Source organism: Camellia sinensis, chromosome 13 (genome assembly GCF_055761805.1).
Source record: "Camellia sinensis isolate YWXY chromosome 13, ASM5576180v1, whole genome shotgun sequence".
Lineage (NCBI taxonomy): Eukaryota > Viridiplantae > Streptophyta > Magnoliopsida > Ericales > Theaceae > Camellia > Camellia sinensis.
The window spans coordinates 146,067,675-146,085,952 of record NC_138973.1 but is presented as its reverse complement, the minus strand read 5'-3'; the positions used below and the strand labels follow the sequence as shown (position 1 = coordinate 146,085,952).

Here is an 18,278-nt window from a genome sequence, read left to right as displayed (position 1 = left end):
TATTTTTTGACAGTCAAAACTAGAAGTAGAAAACAAAGCAAGCAACTAAATATATATCAGAGGGTGCAAATAAGCCATTATGATCAGAAAATATAGATGATAGAACACAAAATGAATTCAATCTTACTTGGGAAACCATAAGGCAAAGGAAGAAATTTCGCATTTGTCGTTTCCTCAATTTCTTCACGGGAATGCTAGCAAACTCTCCTTCCTATGTAATCATTAGATCAATCAGAAAGGAAACTTTGGTCTACATGCTATAACAGTACTAGTGGAAACTCCAAATGCTATCTGAGAATAGATATGAGAAACTTAAAATTTATCAACACATGCACAGCACTTGAAACAACTTTCAAAATGTCTCATGTCTAAGTTTATGCATTGCACTTCAATCAACTTTCAGAATGTCTTATGTCTATGTTTGTCTTTATTCACTTGGTGACTGCCTATTGATTGCTCATAAGACTATGTCTTCACTCCCTCGGTGAATGCCTACTGACTGCTAACTTGTTACGTTGAAGTTGTAACATCAACAATTCTTTCAAAATTGAGCCCAATAATTTATATCAAGCTATGTAACACTCTCCCTCATTTGCAACCCATGTGGAGAGGCAAACAAACATATAGACACACTTAATGGAACAAAGTGTAAAAACAGACATAAAATAGAATGTATAGTAACAACCATAGCAAGGTGTGGGCACTAAATTTTGAAAAAATTTCTGTCGACAGGGTACTGATGTGGCATGATGGTTGTGCCAATGAGGTGGCATAATGACATGGCTTTTTGAAGAAATGAAATAAAAGCCAAAGAAAGAAAGAAAGGAAGAATGATGGCTGTAGTAGTTAGGATGTTGCTGGAATCAAGCAAGCGAAGACCCAGTCAAATGCTAACGGTTACTATGAAGAAGGGACGTGGATAAGTGGAAGTAAGGATCAAGGAGGATCATGGCTGCATCAAGAGGTGGCAAAACCAGTATAAAGGAGTTTTAGAAGAAGAAAGAGATCCAACACAACTCACACATCATTATTATTGAGCATAGCTTCTATCTAGGAGTAGTCAACTTAGCATTCTAGGAGTAGATTAGTGATAACTTCTCCCAACCTCTTTTCTGTTGATCATTGTATTTCTCAAGTTATCGTTCTTGCTCGAAATTCATGTAACTTGTGGCAAGTGACATTAAGTTTGATTAATACAAATTCAGTTCTGTTTCTCATATTCTTCTTTATTTAATTACCTCCAAAGAAGTCCTTAATCTGTTCACGGCATGGAACTCAATCACAAGTCTGAACTATTTTTGTTTTGTGAAAATTAAGTGTTTTCTGTCGATTGGCTTTTGTAGATTGACCTCAACAAAATTTTGCTAACACAAGGAAAAGCAAATATTAGGAGGATTGAATCCAAGACCTCGCAGAACCAAAGCTTTTATACCATGTTGAGTAAACACTTCACCCAAAAGATTAAGTTATTAGGAAGTGGGCCCACAATGTATATCAATCAATCTAACAAAAGCCAAAACCTTTACAATGTTCAAATCAACTACAAACAAATTTAATTCTCCGGTGTTGATCTCCATTAGAGGCCCATCAAACATCCTTCAATGGCTTAACCATCATGTAGGTACAAAGAAGTGATATTACAATTTGTTTGGCTCACATTTCAAGACACTATGTCATCATTGCTTTTACTGTCTGTCTAATAAACATAAGTAGAATGTCTTCATTCTTTTTCTGCTTCTTTTTTTTTTTTTTTCTTTTTTTGTGTATTCATTAAGAATCAAGATAGATATCTAATTTAAAGGTAAAGCAATTAAAGGTGAGTCTGGAAGAGATGACACCCAAAACTGGTAGAAATATTGACAATTTTTTTAAGACAAAAACCTCTATTCTATTATAATATTAGGTACCTGTCTTGTATTACTAAACACTCTAATCAGCATTAGACATGAGATTATCAATTATCTGCTCTTCTTGCTTACTAAATGAGAGCATGCTCCTTTCTAAAAATATTTCAGCATTCCCATGGTTCTGCAGACTTGTGCAAAAATTAGAAACATCAACTTCTAGGCTCTCTCCAAAAATGATGGTGTCAATGCCAGAATTTGAAGCATCTTTTGGGATAAAATTAGCTGACACCAAAGGTATATCATAGATAGTTCTTTAAAAGCTAACCAATCATTCTCGTTGTGCAAAGTCTACTTATAAGACAAGTCAGCCAAACAAAAACCAATTTGCCATCACAAAAAATTTGACCATGAAATTTTATGCCCTTGAACCAACTTGTATCCAACCCAACTAAAAATTCTAAATTTATTCCATATCCATTACATTTGACATGGTGTTGATCACATAAGAAATTTTCTTTCTTTTGAGATCATTAAAGTGGCGATTAGTAGTGGATAGGATTTCGTCAGCATATTCTTAAAAAAGAAACTTATTCTTTAGAAGACATCGTCCAGACTTTTAATTTCCACTGTAATGTTCACAAATTTTAACAAAATTTATAATAGAAAGCTATTCTTTCCACTTTGGTTAGATCGTAAAAAGCTTGTTCGACAAGAAGTAAATTCAGCAATAATAATTCCATTTAATAATTTTTATAGTACTCACCTGGCACCATTTAAAGACAATAAGTATCGTAAAATAATTAGGAAACCAAAAACATAAACATTAAAAGAAGACAATTTTGGCAATCAGTTAGAAAGGAAAGTTGTTTCCCATATACATAATTCTCCTTATTTTTACTTTGCTTCCAAACAAGTCAATATATGAATGCAAATTGTAGTATAAAAAGTAAAGGGGGAACTACATGCAGGTGGGAGAAGGGGAAAAAAATTACCAACACATGGATGGTACAAGTGTGTCTATGGTGGGTGCAAATGAAAGATTGTGGGGGTGCAATCATGTGTTTGTAATTTTTCTTCTCTTCTCCACCTACAAGTAGTTCCCCCAAAAGTAAACCATATATGTTAGCACCATAGGACATGATACAACAATGGGAAGATTTGGATGTTAAAATCAGAAGTCACAAAGTCCACCTACTCAATGTATGAGTAGACCGCAATATACATGAAAAAAAATATATTTAAAAGGCTTAAGACTGGCTGAAAGGGCAATTCTTAGGAGGACCACCCTCATCCTTAACATTCCAAAAACATATCGTTAATACTTCTAAAAGTGCATGTCGGGCTCATATGTAATTTAATATCTAAATGATTGGCAAAACAAGTGATGAACTCAAAAATATTATAAAACAAAAATCAGAAAGGATTATAGTTGTGAAAAGGAGATGAGATGTTCTTTGGTGGGTTCCTCCATCCGAAAGTGTTTTTGACGAGAAATCTTCCTATGGAATTTTGGTAGGCGAGAATGTTTCTTTCCCTTGGAGAGGGATTTGGTCGTCTAGAGCCCCCTCTCGAAGTTGGCTTTTCTTTTCTTTTCTTTTTTGGGAGCCCCTTCACAAGAAGATTCTTACCAACTTGTTAGGAAGAGGCAGATTACGGTAAATTGGTGTTGTATAATGAGGAAACCAGTTCTCATCTTTGTTTACATATGGAAGCAAGGAATTATGGGATATGAGCCTTCCAATTTCTCCAGATATTATCGACCTCTCCAAGAGAGGTTGCGGGATTCTTGCCTGCTTGAAGGGGTGGCATGGCGGGGAAAAAGGAGGCTTTTGATACCCCCTATACCTTATGTGGTTGATTTGGAGTGAATGTAAATGGGTCCTTTTGTGATCATGAGGAGGCATTGCATAAGCTTAAGAGCAGTTTGTTTAGTTGGATCTCCCAACTTAAAGCACTTCTTGGGTTTTGTTGACATCTTAGCTTTGTAACTTGTTTTAGAACTCTATTGGGTCACTGTTTGCCCTTCTCTGAACTTTTTTTTTTTGGCTGTAATTTGGTTGCATCTCCTTGAAGCCCTTTTTATAAAAAATAAAAAATAAAAGTAGTTTATTTTTTAATTAGCTTTGTCTTCTGAGAGCAGTTAAACAGACAAAAAACTTTAGTAGATGAATTAAAAATTATATATTTGTAATGTCGTATTGTGTCAACTACGAAAACATATGAAAATATGTAATAGTATATTGTTGTGACTACTGTGTGTGCTTTCCTAGAACTTTTCATGTCAGTATTGTAGCCATGCTTAATTTCATGTCACACTAATACATAGGAGCTACTAATACTGCATTGCTATCTATGTTATTAAAACTATGTCCTTTTGACATTTAAAGCATCTGGACTAATCTATAGTTCTTTGGGTAGAATTTGTAGGACAAAGTGAAAACAAGTGCCATAGATGGATGTTGTAACAACATATTTGTTCATGAAACTTAGCTAACTATCACAATGTGTCAAGAGACAAAAAATGGTAGATGAATATAGGCTGATATTGAATCATTCATGATGTTGAATAGTATAATTGATTCATACTAGGATGTCCAGATTCAAATGAATATAATGCACCATTTTATAAACTCAACAAGCAAGTGAGCATAATAAATAAACAAAGGAAAGAAAAGGCACTGGAAAACAAAAGCAGAATAAATTGACATGAAACTTGTCCATTTTCATGATAAAGTAAATTAAGTGTGACTGATTAAGCAGAGACTTTGGAGTAACACCAAAGAAACAACACACATGCTTTTGTTCTCAATTGATGCATACTGATATGCATGCATGTTGGAACCAAATGGATAACCCCAGTTTCATGGCATTTCATGATATTAAAGGTTCCCCGTCCAGCCAGCTTAAACAAAGTCAAATCAGTGAAAACACATCAGTGACATCATTGACAGAGTAACACCACGTATAAAGCAAATTTAAAACACAATACACGAATACAACCACACATACCTACTAGAATTTACCTGTCCACAATTCCAGCTATTGTTATGGTTCTCACCATCATTGTTGTCTTCTCCATTTGCCAAGTTATGTTTGTTATTATACATCACCAAATCAGCCAGACTAAAGCCATCATGTGCGCAGACAAAATTGATACTGTTCCAGGGTTGCCTTCCACCTTCCTAACTTATTAGAGGGAAAATGTAGTTCCGACAAAAACAAATTCAGAAAAATAACATAAAATGCATTAAACATAAAAGTTCAGACATATTCATTAAAGAGGACATAAAGCAAAGAGGGCTCCACAAAACATTCTGTTGAGTTATGAATAAGATAAGTATTGTGGAAAGCTGAAGAAACATAAAATTGTAAGCAACAATAAAAGAACCAAACCAAACCAAACCAAGCCTTAAATCCCATCAAATGGGAAGCAACAATAAAAGAAAAAAGCTATAATACCAAAGTAGTTAATAATATTCAATAGAATGTGTGAGATCATGGGCAGCAACAAACAAGTGTAGAAACAATAGTAACCTGGTACAAATTAGGGCTCCCACAAAGGCATTCAGCAAAAGCCCCAGCAAATCCATCTGTACCCTTGATATATTGCCGTACAATGTCACGATACTGAAATTGATAGAACATACAGTTGGTTTGAGTGTTCCATTCAATGAAAGAACAAAAGAGAAAAAGAGAAGAAAGATGGAGAGAAAGAAGAGGAAGATAGGACTATACACTCAGAAAGAGAATGCCTTAAAGCTCTATCTCCTTTGTTGCATCATACATACTAGATTATGGACTAAGAAACATGGATATGGAGACACAACATGACACAAATATGACACAAACACACAAACACACCAACACGACAATTTTAAAAAATACATGACACAACAAGTAAGAGACACACACAAGATATATAGTTCTATGTATTTTCATGCCATATTGATGTAGGATATCATGTGCATAGCATGTGAGAATTAGTGGAGGGAAATTGTAGCCTATATCTAGAAGTGGCCAACCACTTTGTAACCAATTTTGTAAGATAATAAACATTGATTGATTGAGATCTGCTCTCTAAATTCTCTCTCTACATTCTCTCTCTCGTTCTTGATTGGGCCTATCATCACATATACATAATATTTCAATCAAGGATAATAAAAACTAAAATAAATAAAAAAAAATAATGTACTACTAATTTCTAAAGTTTAAAGGAGTGATTAATAAGTAGGGAAAAATAACCCTACACCATAGGTTTACCCTCGGAAGCACTTTACCCCCTATTATTTAATAGTAGCCAAGAAGCTCAATGTGGTTTTGGACAAAAATGCAACCCGAATTCCGTTAGCACCAAGTGACAAATGACATTCATACCCCTCTGCTATCTTCTCTTTCTCTCACTTCTTTGTCAACCACCACCACCAGAGATTCAACCAGTACTAACAACAACTCACCCCTATCAGATTCAACACATATACATATAATAATGTTAAGTTAGATGAAGGGTAGTTTTGTACTTATTCACTTATTTGATTAGTATAAATACACATATAGTCATAGAGGGAAAACCTAATCTTGGATTTTATGCCTCCTTCTAGCAAATCATTTTTTCTATCTTGTTTTCTCTTCTCTTCACTCTTGAACTTATTAATATAATTTTAACTTGGTATCATAGCAAAGAAATTTTTTCTTCTGTTCTTTATTTTTTCCTGTATTTTTTGTTCGATCATGTAAAAAAAAATAAATAAATAAAAAATTACCAAGATGCTCGACTAGGGCAAGGGATTCTCTAGAAAAATTTACAATTTTTTTTGTTACCTACTTTTCGAATTTTTCTTTATTTTTCGAAAAAATGGAGCCTATTTTTCAATCTACTGGTTCTATCTATTTTTTGCTTCATTCATGGCTTGGGATCTACTCTGCGTGTGCCGACCAGACCCTCTGAGGTCTTCCTTGGCTTCAATTGTTGCTCCTAGCTTGTTTTTTTGATCTCATAGTCCTTTTTTCGTGTGTTCTAGTGTGTGTTTACCACCCTCCGCTTCAGTTTTTGCCTGTTTCTGGATTGTTTTTTTGCTTCTGAGAGACTGATTTCTATTGCTTGCTAAGGTTGTCACCCTATCATCTCAGATTTTTTGGGGGTATAGTTGTGTATTCTTAGTCCATGGCTGATGATGGCAAGAACCCTGTTGGCACTAAGTCGAACGGTTTAGGTCCTAGTGTAACTTCTTGGTGATAACTCCTCTCTTCATCTTAATTCTGTTAAGTTGGATGGCACCAATTATTTGCTTTGGCCACATTATTTTCAATTGGTCATTACTGCTCGTGGTAGGTTGGGTTACACAACAAGAGTTACTAAGGCTCCCAAGGAGGATGAACCAGCACGTGACAAATGGAATAAGAAGAATGCTCTTGTCATGATTTGGTTAATCAATTCAATCCATCCCAACATTAGCTGGTCCTTTGTTTTGACCGACACTGCTCATGAGATCTGGACTGCTGCCGCTTAGATGTATTCTCAATGGGGTAACGATGCCCAAGCATACGAATTGTGGTAAAAGATTCAGGGATTTGATCAGAAGGATAGGTTTATTGCCGAGTACTATACAGAGTTGAGTAGTTTGTGGCATGAACTTGATTATTATCAAAACTTCAAAGTTGTTTGTTCTACATTTCAACAAATGGTGTCTAAGGAACGTGGCTATGATTTTCTTGATGGTTTCAACATGGAGTATGATCAGATTCGGTTTCAGGTTCTCAGCTTCTATTGTGCGTGAGACCTATGCTTGTGTTCTACAGGAAGAGAGCAGGCGGAGTGCTATGGTTCATTAGTCCCTCCAAGATTGGTCTATTTTAGTTATTTCTTCTACTCCCACAGGTGGGAAATTTGGTCAGTCCAAGTCCAGGGGTAAAGGCCTCTTTAGTGATCATGTTCAGATTGCCTATGATTATTGTGGGAAAGAACGACATGATCGGGAATATTATTGGAAGCTACATGGTCATCCTAACTGACGGAGAGGTAGTGGCTGTGGTACTACTAGTGGTTGCAGTGGTATTGTTCACTCTCATGCACATCTTTGGAAATCCTCTACTAGTACTTCTAGTGATCCAGCAACTATCTCATGATGAGTTACATACTCTTCGGCGTCTGATAGCTCGGTTAGATTCTTCTCTTGCAACTGCTTCTGATCCTTCTTCTTCTAACTTTGCTTCCACAGGTATTCCTACAAGTGCTCTGAGTGTTGTCTCTTCATTCCCTTGGATTATTGACTATGATGCTACCAATCATATGACAGATTTGTCCACTCTTTTCCATTCGTACTCTCCTTGTTCAAGCAAGGATAAAGTAAAAGTGGCTGATGGGTCCTTATCCTCTATGTTTGGGACATGCTCTATTCATTGTTCCCTCTCTATTTCTCTCTCGTTTGTTCTTCATGTTCCGAAGTTCTCTACTAATTTACTATCTATTATCACTTCCTTAAATTGTTTCGTAACCTTTTATCCTTCTCATTGTGTTTTTCAGGAATTGGGTACGGAGAGAACGATTGGTAATGGTAAAGCACATGGGGGACTGTATTTTCGAGATGTCGGATCTTCCTTCACTACATGTTCCAGCCAAGCTCTTCAGACGACCAGGACTTCATCACTTCCTCTATGACATAAGTGACATACGCATTTAGGCCATCCCTCCATTTCAGTTTTAGATAAACTTTTTCCTATTTTAGTGAAGGATAGGAATAATGATCATGGTGACGTTTGTGAGTTCGCAAAACATAAATGTTCTTGTTATCCTTCAATTAATAACAGAGGTATGTTTCCATTTATGGTTATTCATTCTGATGTATGGAGTCCCTCTCATCTCATGTCTGTGTCTAGTTATTGTTGGTTTGTCACTTTTATTGACTGTTATTCTCAAGTAACTTGGGTTTACTTACTTCGAACAAAAAGTAAAGTCTTTTCTTGCTATCAGACATTTCATAAGATGGCGCTTGAACAGTTTGCCTCCCCAATTGAAGTCCTTTGGAGTGACAATGAAACTGAGTATATTGACGGAGAGTTTCAGGCATATCTTAAGAATCATTGTATTCTTTATCAAATCAGTTGTGTTGGCACCCACGAACAAAATGGCGATGTTGAACGAAAAAACTGTCATCTTCATGAGGTTGCTCATGCTCTAATGTTCACGATGCAAGTTCCTAAACTGTTCTATGGTGATGCCATTCCAACCGTTGCATATCTTATTAACTGCATGCCTTCTAGTGTCCTCTAGTTTCAGTGCCCCTCTGCGCTCCTTCCCCACACTTCAGTACTGCCTATCTCTCTCTTTCTCCTAAGGTGTTTGGTTGTGTTTGCTTTGTTCACTTTTCTCTTTCTACTTGGAGCAAACTGGACCCAAGGCTCTATGATGTGTATTCATTGGTTATTCCTCCGCCTAGAAAGGCTACAAGTGTTATGATCCTTACTCTCACAAAGCCTATGTTACCATGGATGACACCTTTTGTGAGTCTAAGCCTTTCTCCTGGGTCAATCTCTTCAAGGGGAGGTTTCTTCAACGGAAGAGATTGTTTCTCCTAATCCATTATTTTCTACTATTTGCTGTGAAGGGAAGGAGGAAATGTATTGTGAGGAGGATAAGAATAAGTGTGTTCAGGGGGAGTCTAGCAGGTTGGATAGACCAGATCTTAAGACCTACTCTCAGCGACAAAGGGAACAGTAGACCTATCTGCTGCCACCATCTCCGGCTCTAGTTACTAATTCTTTTATGGAATCTTCAGGTAATAAGTATTTGGTTACTACTACTATTCCTATTGATGATTCAAATCTTCCTATTGCTGATAGGAAAGGAGTTAGAACTTGCACTTAACATCCTATTTTGAAATTTGTGTCATATGATTCTTTATCTGCGTCATACCGTGCCTTTGTCTTTTGTATCTATTCCGCAAGATTTGAAGGAAGCACTCATTGATCCTAATTGGAAAGAAGCTATGGTAAAGGAGATGAGAGTTCTAAATAAGAATGGCATCTGGGAGTTAGTTTCTATACCATTAGGTAAAAAGACTTGTGGCTTGCAAATGGGTGTTCACAATTAAGCAAAGAGCCGATGGGACTATAAAGAGATATAAGGCGAGGCTAGTTGCTAAAGGGTTCACTCAGACTTATGGCATTGACTATCAGGAGACCTTTGTTGTGGTGGCTAAAATGAATTCTATTCATGTCCTCCTTTCCTATGCAGCAAATCTGGGATGACCATTACAACAACTAGATGTAAAGAATGCTTTTCTCCATGGTGCTCTAGAAGAAGTGTATATGGATGCTCCTACAGGTTTTTCTTCTCCAATCACTAATGGGAAGGTTAGTCAGTTAAAGAAGGCTTTGTATGGATTGAAACAGACTCCTAGAGCTTGGTTTGATAGGTTTCATAAGGCAATGCTAAGATTTAGATACAAGCAAACTAATGTTCATCAAACAGTTTGGAGATAAAATTGCTATACTTACTGTTCACGTAGATGATATATAGTGGTGACTCGTAATGATGTAGAGATGTCTCCAATCAAAGCTCGACTTTCCAAGGAATTTGAAATCAAAGACCTTGGTCCTGTACGGTATTTGCTTGATCAAATAAGGGCATCTTTAGTTCTCAAATAAAGTATATCTTAGATCTACTTGAGGAAGTAGGCATGTTGGGATGTAGCCTGGCATATTTCCCTCCCTATTGAGGCCAATCACAAACTTAGCAGCAGTGATGAAGTTAGTTGAAGTGCAAAAGCATGAAAAACTTAGATTTGGGTTAAAGAGAAAGAGAGAGAATAATAAGAAGCAGCAACTTGCTATTCAACATATGTTTTTAGGACTGGAGCATCAGAAATATTTATAAGAGATACAATCTAGCCATATAACTATCAAACATGCCCAACTTGGCAGAGAGACGCTGAAACGAACAATGAGCAAGGGGCTTGGTGAGTATATCACCCAATTGACCATCATAGCGAACATAGGGCATCTCAAGCTGCTTACGCAACAACAAATCCCAGATAAAATGACAATCAACCTCAATATGCTTCGTACATTCATGAAACACGGAATTGTTAGCAATGAAAATAACGACTTGATTATCACAATACATGCTTATAGGAGTAGGAATACGAATACCAAAATCTGGCAAAAGTGAATAAACCCATAACATCTTGGAGGCGGTATGAGCCATGGCACGATACACGGCCTCAAAAGTGAATAAACCCATAACATCTCGGAGCCATGGCACGCTACGCCAAGTAACAAGATTATCCCCAATAAAAGTGCAATATCCAGATGTAGAACGACGGTCATTCCAACTATTGGCCCAATCAGTATCACTAAAGCCAGTCACAGACAAGGAGAAGGACAATAACATAAACTGTGACCTAGAGCACGTTTGAGATACCGCAAGATACGACACGCAACATCAAAATGGGGTTGACAAGGAGCATGCATAAATTGACTAACAACACTCATAGCATAAGTAATATCTGGACGAGTGACAATAACAATTAAACGACGATACTGACCAATATCAAGAAACAACTCACTAGTCTCACCATCAAGTTTAATCGAGAAGTCTATAGGAGTATCACTAGGACGAGTGCCAAGGAGACCAATCTCAGAAAGGCAATCAAGAACATACTTGGGTTGAGAAAGAACTAAACCTTGAGAGGAGCGAACAATCTCAATTCCAAGAAAGTATCGTAGATAACCTAAATCCTTAGTGTGAAATTGCGAACCCAGATAAATCTTCAGGTCAGCAATACCAGTGGAGTCACTGCCAGAAATGATGATGTCGTCCACATAGACAATGAGAACAATAACCCCGGTAGGTGAATGGCGAACAAAAATAGAGTGATCAGAAGGGGAACGATGGAACCCATAGGTAAGGTAAGCACCATTGTACTAAAGTGATCAAACTAAGCACAAGGAGATTGCTTGAGACCGTATAAAGCCTTTCGTAACCGACAAACCAGATGCTCACTACCAGGAATAATATAGCTAGGGGGCTGATCTATATAGACCTCCTCGGTGAGATTGCCATAAAGGAAGGCATTCTTTATATCAAGCTGATATAAAGGCCAAGACTGACTGACGACAACAAAAAGCAAAATCCGAACAGAATTAAGCCGAGTCACGACGAAGAAGGTCTCCAGATAATCAACGCCATAGGTTTGAGTATAACCATTGGCCACTAGACGGGCTTTAAGCCGCTCAACAGTACCATCAGGAAGGTACTTGACAGTATAAATCCAACGACAGCCAACAGTAGGTTTTTCCAGAAGGTAGAGGTGTAAGTTCCCAAGTCTAATTCTAATGAAGAGCACTCATCTCCTCATCCATAGCATGTTTCCAACCCGACATAGACATAGCCTGTTGATAAGAAGAGGGAATAGAAAGACAAGCTACAGGCAAAGGAGTAAAAACTAGGAGAAAGATGAGCATAAGAAACAAAATGGGAGATAGGATGCTGAGTACAAGTACGTTTACCTCGGCACAATGCAATAGGTAAATCATCATCAAGTGGCACAGATGGAAGAGGGACAGGAACCTCTGACAAAGAAGATGAAGTAATTGGGCCACAAGAAACCACGTGAGGAGCTTGGGACCGTTGATAAACTTGTAGAGGAAAGGAAGCCGAAGAATCTAATCCAATGGAAGAGGATGGGGGGATTGGAAGAGTAGGAGTTGGGAAAGATGGCTCCCCCTCACGACAAAAGATAAGATCAATCGACAATTGCTGACCAGACGAGGAAAAGAAGGAGGCAGACGAAAAAAAAGTAACATCGGCACTGACAAGGAACCAACGAGACTTAAGATGATAGCAGTAATAACCTTTCTAGGTAAGGGAATAACCTTAAAAAACACATTTGCCAGCATGGGGAGCCAACTTATCCAGTCCCGGATCAAGAACATGGACAAAGGGCGCACAACCAAAAACACGAGGAAGAGGAAACAAGAAACAATTGGGTTATAACTAAGAGAAGGGAGACTGGTTTTGTAAAACAACAGATGGCATCCGGTTAATAAGTGAACAGGAAGTTAGCACATCATCTCCCCCAAAATTGTTTGGGAACATGCATGTTAAACATCAAGGTTCGGGCAACATCTAACAAATGGCGTGTTTCCGCTCAGCAACACCATTTTGTTAGGACGTATGAGCACAACTAGTTTGATGTATAATACCAGGACCATCACAAAAGGTATTCACAACAAATTGCACATATTCTAAAACATTATTAGACCGAAATATCTTGATACGTTTGTCAAATTGAGCAAAAATTTCATTATAAAACCTAGAAATTATTTGGGGCAAGTCAGACCGCTGTCGTAGTAAAAACAACCAAGTCATCCGAGAATAATCATCTACAAAAATAAGAATAAAAAAAAACCATTAACAGTAGGAGTATGAGAAGGTCCCCATATATCTGTATAGACTAAATCAAAAGACGCAGACACACGACTACGACTAGGAAATGAACTACGGTGATGCTTGCCAAGCTGACGCGCCTCACATTCAAACGAAGACACATGACTTAAACCAGGAATAGCTAACTTAAGCTTGGGCAAAGATGGATGACCCAGACGGAAATGCCATTGTAAGGGAGACACAGTACCACTTAAAACAACAAAACTGGAAGTAGGAGAGCCAGCAGTGTCCAAGAAATATAAGCCATCCTTCTCATGCCCCGAACTAATCATCTTCTTGGTCTGGAGGTCCTGTAAAACACATGAAGAAGGAGAAAAGGTTACAGAGCAATTTAGAGCTTTAGTTAATTGACTCACAAAAAGTAAATTACAGGGAAAAGAGGTAACATAGAGACTCGAGGGTAAGGAGAGAGATGAAGTGGGCTGAAGAGTGTCTTGGCCACTAACAAGTTGAGAGGAGCCATCAGCGAGTATAATATTACGGGTAACGGGACGAAGAGAATAAAAAAGAGAACAATTACCAAAGATACGGGAACTAGCACCAAAGTGTAGAAGCTAAGGTTAGGGGGATTGAACCGTAAATGCAACATTACCTGAGCTAGGCAATGTAGCAGTAGAGGATGAAGGAATAGTACGGAGAGAATTAACATCTCAGTAAGCTCGCTAATCTGAGTGCTGAGTGCATCATGAGAATCAACTGGGGAAGCACTTGGACCAGAGGGAGAGGGAGTCGATTGAGAGGATGGAGTATCTACAACCTGATTCACATGATCAGGTTTACCATACCCCAAAAACCACAATGAGTACACGTCCGATCACCACGGGACATAGAATCAGCACCATGCCCACCACCACCATGGGATCCATAAGAATAATGACCACCACGAGAACCACGGGAACCAGTATGGGATCCACGATCTGCCATGAAAACTACTTCGATGGGGCCTATGGTCACCACTGCTAGATATCAAGGCAGAAGAGGACAAGGGCTGAGAGGAACCAACTATAGAAGAACCTTGTTCGAGAGGAGAATGCAACAATCGAGAATAGGCATTAGCAACAGAAGGTAAAGTCTCACTGGTAAGAATCTGATCTTTGAAACCCCGTAGATCAGAATCTAATCCCAAAAATAAGGATACCGTCATAAACTCCTCCCAATATTTCTTCTGTTAAGCCAAATCAGTAGTAAAAGGTCGGTGTTGTAATAATTGATCCCACAAGGTTTTAAGGTCACTGTAATAGTTAGAAAGAGGACGACCAGACTGCAAGGTAGCAAAGATTTGCTTATATAACTCAAACTCGAGAGACATTACTCTGATTGGAAAACGACTCAGCAAGGGAGTCCCAGATGACCTTAGAGGTGTCACAAAATTCCACTGTAGTAGCAACATTAGGCTCTAAACTATGCCAAAGCCACCCCATAACATAGGAATCCTTACTCAACCAATCATCATAGCCTTTATCATCCTCAGCCGGTGGAAGTTTAGTAAGAAAACATGACTTCTTCTTGCCACGCAAGAAAATCTTAACAGCATGGGCCCAAGCAAGATAATTCAAACCATTTAATTTCTTAGTGGTAATGGACTTGGGTAATTCATCATCCTTAATCATAGAGGATGGGGTAGCAAGTTTTATTTCAGCCATAACACCAAAATGAGCAGTAGTCAGCCCAAAAAAAAAAAAAAAAAAAAAAACAAGGATGGCAACAAAATATCCAAAGGAACACCAAAAAAGCCAACAACCAGCAACAAACAAGTCCAAAAAACAGCAATAAAGAAGGAAAACAGCTACAGAGAAGAAAAACAGCCTCTACTTAACAAGGAACAAGGTTTTAAAAAACGGCCACAACCGTTACGTAATGTGGTTGTTACTGCCACCTGTTACGGCCGCTTTTGCAATGTGATTGAGATTCACAGGTGTGTCGGCCGTAGCGGCTGCCGTAGCAGTTGTAACGGTGCCATAACAGCCGTAATGGCCTGTTACGCACTGTTACGTAACGGTTCCGAACTGCTTCTTTCAAAAAAATACAAAAAAAAAAAAAAAAAAAAGTTGAAAATGGGAGAAGAGGGATAGAGAGAAGAGGGAAGATAAAGAGAGAAGATGGAGGAGTAAGAGATAGAGAGAGAAGAGGGAAGATGAAGACCATGTTATTGATTTGTTGAAGCTGTAAGATCTATGCTATTTTATTCAGCTGCTATCACTCAACCATTTTGTTTGTGTGTCTATCTATATATTGTTCGAAAATAATAATAATAATAATAATAATAAGTGTGGTCATTATCTATTTGGCTTAGTTAAAATATGTATATATATATATTTAGGCTCTTATTTATTCTCTTACTTTTGTCCTTGTTTATCTTATATATAATAGTTAGTGATTGATTTTTTGTACAATATAAAGTCATTAATTATTAAAATAAAATGTAAAAAACTCAATTTATAGTGATTCAAAAATATGAAATATATTGGATCAGACTTAAAAATTTACAAAAATTGATCAATATTTATTTTAAACCCAATAAATATGATCATGGAAAAAAAATATGCGTATTAGTAAGTTTTTTTCAAATTGTGCGAAAAATAAAAAAATTCACGGTTCCGGTTACCGCAACCATTACGCTACAGTCTTTACGCCCCGCAACCGCGTCACCGCCACGGTTACGGCGACTGCAACCGCTTTTCAAAACCTTGACAAGGAATGACCCGAAATCCACCAAAACTCCAAGCAAACATCACCAAATCACAAAACAACACCCAAGGATGATTAAAATAGCTATTTTCGCACCTTAAGACAGTCCACTAGGTCAAAATGAAAAATAAGCAGCAGAATTGCAAATTTCCAAAAAACTTGAATAACATTCAAAAAATTGTAACTTACATCAAATGGCCTCAAAAAATTCCAAAAAAAATCACCATTGAACTCATAAAGAAAAAAGGATCCTACAGAGACCAACTTGTTCGTACGGATTCTGACATCACGCTGACATCATCATACGGATAATGAAGCCAGCACGTCATTGTCACCTTAGAAAAATTTTCAGAGTTTGATGAACATGAGGCAAGGTAGAATTGACACTCTGATACCAAGTTGAAGCGCAGAAGTATGAAAAACTTAGTAGGTGTTTGGCATGCACTAAAAAAGTGCACTTTTTTTTTTTTTTGCATACACTTATTTGGGTCACATCAATCAACATCCCCTCTTTACTTTTCTACCCATTTTCCCTACTTTTCTACACTTTTTATTTATTTATTTATTTATTTTATAATAAAAAGTCAAAAAGTGCACTTATTTAGAACATCCCAAATCACCCCTAAGATTAGGGTTAAAGAGAAAGAGAGAAAATAATAAGCAGCAGCAACTTGTTATTCAACATATGTTTTTAGGACTGGAGCATCAAAAATATTTATATGAGATACAATCTACCCATATGACCATAATACCCTTACTCAACATAAACACACATTCTAACAAAGTTCGTGTGGATAAGGGAAGATATCAGAGGCTTGTAGGGAGATTAATATATCTTTCTCATACTAGGCCAGATATTGCATATGCAGTTGGTGTTGTAAGCCAATTCATGCATGATCCTCGAATAGGATATTTGGATGCAGCTAATCAGATCATCAAATACATCAAATCAGCACCTGGAAAAAGGGATCTTCTCCAATCATGGTCATTTGAAGATAGAAGCCTTCATTGATGCAAATTGGCCTTGTGCGGTTGATGATAGGAGGTCTACTTCAAGTTATTGTCCTTTTGTAGGAGGGAATTTGGTGACTTGGCAAAATAAGAAGCAACCTGTTGTAGCCAAATCAAGTGCATAAGCTAATTATCGAGCGATGGCAAATGCCATTTGTGAACTTATGTGGCTTAAAGTTCTATTGACCGACTTAGGATTGTTAAATGGTGGACCAATGAGATTGTATCGTGATAATAAGGTTGCTATTAGCATTGCTCATAATCTAGTTCACCATGATAGGACTAAACACATCGAGATTGACAAACATTGCAAGTTTTCTGAAGAATCTGTGTATTCAATTGTGCCATAATACAAAGAATACATCTGATTATATAGTAATCTTAACCCTAAGACTAAAAAGGAAAATGAAACACTGTCATATAGGAGAAGAAAACACTACCATATATATAAACCTAACTTGATATTCTCACACCCCTGCTCAAACTCAATGTGTTTTAGCAGAAAACATTAAGAGTTTGCCAACAAAAAATTGAAACCGAGCAGTGGTGTGAGTCTTGGTAAAGAAGTTAGAAAGTTGCAGAGCCGAAGAGACGAAAGGAAACGAGATAGCGCTAGATTGCAGATGTTGACGGACAAAGTGACAATCAATCTCAATGTGCTTTGTTCGCTCATGAAAGACAGTGTTATGGGCCATCTAAATAGCACTACGGTTATCATAATAGAGGGAGGTCAAAGAAGACTGAGGGACGCCCAAGTCTGAGAGAAGACAACGAAGCCAGACAACTTCAAGAATAGCATGAGCCATAGCACGGTACTCAACTTCAACAGTAGAACAAGTAACAACAGTTTGTTTCTTGTTTTTCCAAGAAATCAAGGAATTGCCAAGAAACATACAGAACCAGAAGTGGACTTACGATCTGTAACATCACCAACCCAATCAGCATCAGCATAGACTACTAAAGCCAAGGAAGAAGTAGAGAATAATAGTAAATCCTGAAATATAGAACCCCAAAGATGGCGAAGAATCTAAACCAAAGCATCCTAATGTGTAGAACGAGGAGCAAAAATGAACTGACTAACCATATGAACAGCATAGACAAGATCAGAGCGAGTAACCGTCAGATGGACTAAGCAACCCACGAGCTCTCGATATAAAGTAGGATCAGGCAAAGGAACACCATCAAAAGTGTTAAGTTTCACATTAAGCTGAATGGGGGTATCAACAATCTTAGTGTTAATAAGACCAGCACGGTGAATAACTTCATTAGCATACTTGGCTTGAGAC

The 18,278-nt window shown here is 37.6% G+C and overlaps 1 protein-coding gene across 4 annotated transcripts in view; it reads right to left on the bottom strand.

The window, feature by feature from the left end:
* Positions 1-18,278, bottom strand: part of ISA1 (isoamylase 1) — a 99,493-nt gene that overhangs the window by 11,111 nt on the left and 70,104 nt on the right. For all 4 annotated transcript variants that reach the window (XR_014349756.1, XM_028222979.2, XM_082903705.1 and 1 more), the window contains 3 exons: positions 5,382-5,474; positions 4,871-5,029; positions 128-211 (listed from right to left, as the gene is read on the bottom strand). Coding sequence is in view for 3 of the 4 variants with exons in the window: in XM_028222979.2 (XP_028078780.2) it covers positions 128-211; positions 4,871-5,029; positions 5,382-5,474 (336 nt within the window). In the remaining variant the exon portion in view is untranslated. The remainder of the gene's footprint in view (positions 1-127; positions 212-4,870; positions 5,030-5,381; positions 5,475-18,278) is intronic.